Source organism: Sinocyclocheilus anshuiensis, unplaced genomic scaffold (assembly GCF_001515605.1).
Source record: "Sinocyclocheilus anshuiensis isolate Anshui unplaced genomic scaffold, SAMN03320099.WGS_v1.1 scaffold86, whole genome shotgun sequence".
In the NCBI taxonomy this organism is placed as follows: Eukaryota; Metazoa; Chordata; class Actinopteri; order Cypriniformes; family Cyprinidae; genus Sinocyclocheilus; species Sinocyclocheilus anshuiensis.
In genome coordinates, this window is record NW_015547662.1 from 3,800,643 (window position 1) to 3,808,526 (window position 7,884).

Genomic DNA, 7,884 nt, shown 5'->3' on the forward strand with positions numbered 1-7,884 from the left:
AATTCAGATCAGGATATACAGTATTGTTTAAAACGTGTTTTCAATATTGCACTCTGTACTTAGAACATGCAATGGACTTTTTGAGAGAAAAAAAAGGTCTAAAGTCTGAACAAACATGGAAAAATAGAAATCTGAAATCAACACAGTGACGCTGTAACACCATTATTTAGCTTGCAACATTGTGCTTGTGGGCCTTAAAGAGGGTTCTGTTTGTATTCCCTCTGTCGGTTTGTGTTGAAGTATAAGTCATGACATCAATCGTTATGTTTACTAACAATCACTGTTACTGTAAATGCACACTTTTCTTTTAGATCTAAATCTAAAGAGATGTTTTCTTAAGTGCATTTTTCAGAACAGACATGAGTGTCACTTACTAGAAATCTATGCTACTATTTTTCAGTGACATCTTGGACACGTCCGTGTGAATAGTGGACATGGCAACCATGTCATATTCATTTTCCCGTACTGACACAATCTTGCAGAGTCGGAAAGCCCGGAGGTCCCGCTGGAAGTTGTGGTTTAGGAAGCCGTAGAACACCGGGTTTATGCAGACCGAGCACATCGCAGTCAAGTGACACAGCGAGAACAGGAGATTGTGGGTACAGTTCATAGCCACTTCATGGTTCCAGTCGATGACGGCGTTAAAGACGTTCAACGGGAGCCAGCAAACCACAAATGCCACGACGATGGAAAAGAGCATGATGTTTATCCGTTTAGTCTCACTGCTACGGTATTTGTTTTCCCGTATTCTGTCCATCATGTTATTACGCCGCTGCAGACGAGTGTAGATCTGAGTGGAAGAGAAGAGGGGGACAGAGAAACAATTATTAATTCATATCTCACATTAGAGTGTTTCTTCAATCACAAACACTTTTGGCCCGGTGGACATTTACAAAATTATTATATAATTTATTTAATGTCATAAATTATATTTGCTGCTACAATTTCAAATGGTAGTCTAAAAATGAAAACCTCACTGGCCACAGTAACTGAAAAAAAAAAATTACATTGGCAAAGCATTTTTTAATTATGAAATATACTAAAAACCGGTCAATAAGCAAAAGTACCTCACACATAACACATGTAATATTCAAGTAGAGGTAATTATTATCATTACCAAATTAGATATAGCAAAGCAACATTTTGTTCAATTGCAATATGATTCAATACATACGTACAGTACATTAAACTACTGACACATTCCTATTTGTTTGTTTGTATATAATGTGGATTAGGTAGCTCATAATAAATAAATAAATACAATTATGGCTTAAATATTATGGAGCTAAACTCTGCAGGACATTAAAAAAAACTAATTGCAAAACAAAAAACTGAAAAAAAGTGTAGATCTGACTGGAAGGGGGACAGGTTTGGGAATAATCATTTATTCATATTTTATATAAAGGTGTTTCTTTAATAATGAATGCTTTTGGCCCTGTGGACATTTAGAAAATTATTTTAATAATTCATCCAATGTCAAATCCTGCAATCACTGTATCATAAATGATTTTTGCTACTACAATTTCAAATGATAGTAAACTGAAACTTTAGCAACATTTGTTTAATTATGAAGAAAGAAAGAAATCTTAAAATGAAAAATGTATACAATTTAATACAAAATAAATAACAAAATCTGTAAATAAGCAATAGTACCTCACACATAACAGATGCAATATTCAATTAAACGTAATGAATTAATATCATTACCAAATTAGAAATAGCAAAGCATCAGTTTGTTCAATCACATTATGCATCAGTGCAGACGTACACTGATTAATAATAATAATAATACATTTAATTTATAGTGAGCCTTTCTTACACTCAAGGCGCTACAACATAACACTAAAAACATAACAATAAAATAGAAGAATAAAACACTACTCCAAATAACAACCTTCAATTAAACTATCATTGACTAACTGACACATTCCTGTGTACAAATATACACAATTGTTTTTTTGTTTTTAATTATGGTTAAAAAAGTTAATGAACATGAAATATTGAAATGGTTTGTTTACTTCACTTTCTGTTTAAAGTATCATAGTTTTAAACATGTACTAATTAATATTTTTTGATGAATTTGCATAGTTTATAACTGAATGTCTAGGTCTTGGAAAAGAGTAAAACAATAGTTTTAGTTTTAGATTTGCAGTCTAAAATCAACACCCTCCACCAAGAAGCACAGTACACCACCTTATAACACACTCGCCGAAGCTCATAACTATAGCTGACCTGAGGGCACACCATCATTAAGAGCACAGTGGGGGAAAAGCTGCTCTGACATTTCAGGCGATGATCTTTGTGTGTTTGTGTTTTCAGGCTCTGTGTCTTTTATATTATTGAGTCAACACAAACCGACAGAGGGAATACAAACAGAACCCTCTTTAAGGGCCACAAGCACAATGTTGCAAGCTAAATAATGGTGTTACAGCGTCACTGTGTTGTCACCGAATGTTAATGTGACAAATCAAGGCGAATGCACAAAGATTTCCCTTATTCCACTCTAACAACAAACAGAAGACAGGTAAAAAGAAAGAGACACTGGGAGGCAGAGGTCAAAGTATTGCTGGTTTGCATGGACTTTTTAGCTCCTACTGGTAGATATTGGAATTATATCTGGCTTTATAAAGAGCATCTTTCTCCAATGACAACCATTCAAATCTTTTCTAACTACATTTTTTTTTTCAAGCAACATTCAAATGTAAACAAATATATTTAATTGTATTTTGATGTTTTCAAATCATAATATATCATGCCAGGTGTTTTTGAGCATCCAGGGGCTCTGTGCTACATTGTTGTTTGTTTGTTACATACACTGTTTGTTTGTTTATTTATTTATTTCAGTGTTGTTATTGTTAACTAAACCTAAAGCTATTTAAAAAATAAACAAATTTTCTTTGATTTGAATTAAGCTGAAATAAAATAAAATATAAATATTTTAATTTAAAAAAAATCAACTTAAAAATAATAATAAAAAATAAAATTATTAATGTTGCCTTGGAAACTAACTGGAATAAACAGATTTAAGTTGAAGTACTATATATTAAATTAACTGAAATAAATAAATTAATTAAATAAATGCATTAGAAATATTTATTAAATGTATTTTTAATGTAATAAAATAATTTAATCATTTAATAAATAAAATGCATTAAATATGAAAAATAAAAGCTCATTTCAAATATTAATATATAATAGTATCTAGTTAATAATACTAAAATAACACTGATATATTCACATTGTTACAGAATTTTTCAAATGTTCCAGTAAGCGCAATGTAAAACCAAGCAGTTTTTGTTAAGCTCATTATAGAACACTGATACAACATAAATACATATCATATTAAACATACCATAAAATGTTAGTCTTTACAATAAATTCGGCCCCAAAACGCAACTTAGATAAACCACATTTCAACATTTCCCTCAAAATGTTCTATAGAAACAAAAAATAATGTAATAATTTGCGCAGTGGCATTAATGGTTAGTTGTGTGAGTTTATAGCTATGGGACAGAGCTGTGCTGTTGTCAAAAGCCTTGTCTGTCCACTAGAACAGAACATCTGTATGAGCTCCGCCCAGTGCATGTGCATACACATGCCTTATTAGCATGACAAGATGAATGAATTAATCATTAAACAGATCAGAGTCTTGCAAGCACAGCTGACTCCAGACTCCTGTTCTCTCCTCTTTATTTCTAGCTCTCCTTTCCTCTGATTTTCGTTCTCTCTTTATTTGATGAATGGCAGCCGTGGCACAGAGTCCTGTGACCTGAAATAACTGCATGACACAAAACCCAGAGGCAGAGAGAGAGAATGAATACACAGACTGAGATGCATGTGTTCATAACTTATTATTTACTTCAGCTCACATTTGAAAGCCAGCATTAACCAGACTGAAAGAATGAATTTGTATACAGTGTGGTATGTAATTTGTAGGTTTGTCTCCATATCCAAATTATTTCCATGGAGAGCTGGCTTTGTTTAGTGGGCTGATTAAATGTGATCCTAGGTCGATTTTACTGACAGCTGAACAAAAGAAGTCCCTCAGTCATTAGGACTCATAAAGTCGTTGGCTATACAGAGAGAGAGAGACTGATCTGATGCAATCCCACAGTTGCTACCCTGACCGGACAGCCAGAATCTTTGTTGGCATCACATTCTGAAGTATTGGACCGTGGGATGGTTGGATGACAGTAGCACCTAAGGATCCAACTGAATATAAATGCTTCCGTGGTAGTGATTGACCGAAATATTAGCCAGGGCCATTAAATTGCTGGTACATGGCTATTTTGAGATCGCCTGTTACAAAATAAATCAAAATCTACTAACAGCGCTGTCAGCGAATAGCACATTTTCTGCTTTCAAATATTGCGTTGAATTTTTCCATACAGCAAAAAAAAAAAGAATAATAATATTTTGTGACCAAAATATATTTTAAATATATGCCAAATCTATGTTGTAAATTTAGAGTGAAGCTCAATGATATATATATATATATATATATAATTTTATATAATTTATAATGTAATAATATAATTTTTTTTTTTTTTTTCTTAATTTAATTTAAAAAAATATATTTAAAAAAATTGTATATTTTGAAATATATTTAAAAATTTGAATGGGAATTAAATATGATGTAAAATAAGTGTTGATTTAAATAATGTGAAAATCTAAGCACACCATATTTACCATTATTACAGTTCAACTTCAGCTTTGTCTTTTTGTTATATACATTTCTTTTTTGGCATTATTTTACCACATCGTAAAAAGATAGTAAACTTTGTTTACCAAGGAGATGAAAGTGGATGTGAATTATGAGACATGACAAAAACATGAAAAATCAAGGTAAATATCGAGGTGAATATATTATGGTTCATTTCAAGCTAGCTAGCAAATTATGCAAAAAGTGTGAAAATATTAATTATGTGTATTCAGGAAAAGCTAGCTATGAAATTAGACACCAAAATGTGATTTACATCACCATCATCTCCACCACAGAGTGTTGTCAAGCAAAATACATCATTTCAGATGTATGTTTTCATGGCTCTAATAAAACATGTCAGAAATGCATGTGTCCACTGTTGAACAAATTAAACAGACTAGCAAGTGTGTGAAAGTGCTTTTGTTTTTCTGTGCTGAAATTTGGTCCAAACCACAAAATTTTTTTTTAAATGAGGCCAGCAGAGACAGGAAAAAATGAGTGAGGAAGAGAAATTAGACAAATATGGATATGTGTGCATGTGGGTGTAAGTGCTGCTCCATTTCTAACCGCCCGTGCTTAATTGGGTGTAAAAGTGACAAGCATCCTTGACAAAAACTCAGTCATTTGACTTGAACACCAACAAACGCTCAACAGAACTTGACAATCTGAAGAGCGAGCCATCGTCATAGTGACGGCAGAATGCTCATTCTGTCACCCCACACACGCATTTGAATTTTTACAGCATAATAATCTCCATATTAAACCCATTACTGGGAAACGGGAGCTTCCTTTCCATTCACACTGTTCTTTACACGTCATAAAGTTTCGAATCCTTTGTATCGCAGCATATCTCTCTGTTTCTTGATTATTACTACTATTTTTGTACCCTTTGCGGAGGAGCGATTATGACTCATTCTTGTGATCTTGGAGGCCTTTGAATTTTGAAATGATCTGTTTTTGCACAGACCCTTTCTTCTCATCTTCTATCTCCCTCTTACTCATTTATTCTGCCATTCTCTGACCAATCCCACCCTCTTTCTCTTCTCTTTCAAAACCAGCAGCAGTACTGGGTTTGTGTTGGCAGTGAGTTGATGTGGCAGGTCACGTTGGCCGCTGGTAATGTTCAGTCAGAACATACACTGAGCTATGTCCAAAGCCACTTGATTCTAGGACAAAAACCTCTATAATCTATAGATAATTCAGCAGAGCGGAAAAGACATGCCTTTTTGTTTGTGTGTGTGTTTTTGATGGTATTTCTGAGACTGCTAGTTTTGTATCTGTAACGTGACTCTAGTCCTAAAAAGTCAACAAAAATCGCCATTATACTTCCGTAATGAACAGCACTTCAGAGGAAAGCTGGATATTTGACAAGAAAAAGTGATTTTATCCATTTGGGATTTGACTATAGTCAATTCAGAATTTTTTTATTTTTCAATTCAGAAAGTTTTGTTTTTCATGCTGCTAAGAGGACCATGTGGCCGCTTACACGCAAAGTTTCGGGACTGACATTCGTATATAAATGCGGCATTGAACTCTCGAAACTGCAATGATAGTAATGACCACAACAATGGACAGCACAAAAATATGATGCATTAAGGCTACAGCACCCTCAGTGATTTGATTCTGCATGTATCTGAAGAAATAACAGTTTTATATATTTCTATATTATGTTTATATATTTACCCTAAACCAGACCATTTCTAAACAATGTGGAGAAGCACTACTTCTAATCTGGCCAAATAAAAATGTGTAAAATCAACATTTTTTTCTATATTAATTTGTGCATTTTGAAAATGTGTATTAAATGTGCAAATGTCTTAAACAACGATCTGAAAAGAAGCTAATATTTTACTTTTTTCGCGCAGCATACGGTTCTAATTTCAGTTTTGTTTTTCAACATAGCATTTAAAACTACAACAACCATTCTTTTTTCCTTTTGTTTGTCCTGGTTAAAAAAGGAAAAAGGAATGGACACAAAAGTACACTGACCCTCAAGCCATCCTAGGTGTATATGACTTTCTTCTCACTGCAGCTTACGCTACGCTTACATCCAACGTCATCGTTATAAAGCTTGGAAGAGCCAGGACATTTTTTAATATAACTCCGATTGTATTCGTCTGCAAGAAGAAAGTCATATACACATAAGGATAGCTTGAGAGTGAGTAAATCATGGGGTAATTTTCATTTTTGTGGGAAATATACCTTTAAATCTTTCCCCAACATTTGACGGAATTCTCCAGCTTTCTGTGTTTTCACTGTTATATAGTAAGAGGTGCTATTGCAATCTTCAGAAAGAGTACTGAATGTCTGGATCAAAACACAGTGAAGCAGCGAAGAAGAAGCAGAATCGTGTATGTAAGCAGATGCATATGTAGAATAATACGACCATCAACGGCATATAAATCAAAACTGCCAAACGTTACTGAATGAAATGTCGACTCAAGAAGTGGTTTAGAACTGTGAAGCTTTGGGTGTGTTGATGAAGCGATCTACTCCATCTATGTTTTGATCATCAATCTGAAACTGATCCAGATGTAGACTTTTGACAAAAATGTGATTCTCTCAACTATTTGTTCAAAGCTTTTTTAATGAAGCTTACCCACATTCAAATGTTGATTTAAAAAAATGCACGAAGCTAGAATAAAAACTTTTTTTTTGAAAGCAAATGATATTCATACAACAAAATATTCTGGGGGCCATTATTTTTATGAAAACTATCAAAAATGCTGCCGTTGGCTGGCAAACTTTTTAAACAATGGTTAACATTATTCAAAACTGACATGGCCAAAGTGACATCAGTGAGTTCATTTTGATTTAAAGGGGTCATATGATGTTGCTAAAAAGAACATTATTTTGTGTATTTGGTGTAATGAAATGTGTTTATGCGGTTTAAGGTTAAAAAAACACATTATTTTCCACATACTGTACATTATTGTTTCTCCTCTATGCCCCGCCTTTCTGAAACGTGTCGATTTTTACAAAGCTCATCGGTCTGAAAAGTGAGGTGTACGCTGATTGGCCAGCTATCCAGTGCATTGTGATTGGCCGAATACCTCAAGCGTTGCATCGCGCCACATAAACATAAAACCAAAAGTCGATAAAACTGGACTCCGCTTCGTCGACGGTGAAAGCCGATCCGGCGATCCACAGCACGAAGTTGATGTATTTCCTCAGCAACCAGC

At 33.8% G+C, this 7,884-nt stretch overlaps 1 protein-coding gene across 1 annotated transcript in view; it reads right to left on the reverse strand.

Moving 5' to 3' along the window:
- Positions 1-373: 373 nt before the first annotated feature.
- LOC107702283 (neuropeptide Y receptor type 1-like) overlaps positions 374-7,884 on the reverse strand; it is a 16,204-nt gene continuing 8,693 nt past the window's right edge. The window contains exon 3 of the mRNA XM_016504539.1: positions 374-790. Coding sequence (XP_016360025.1) covers positions 374-790 — 417 coding nt within the window. The remainder of the gene's footprint in view (positions 791-7,884) is intronic.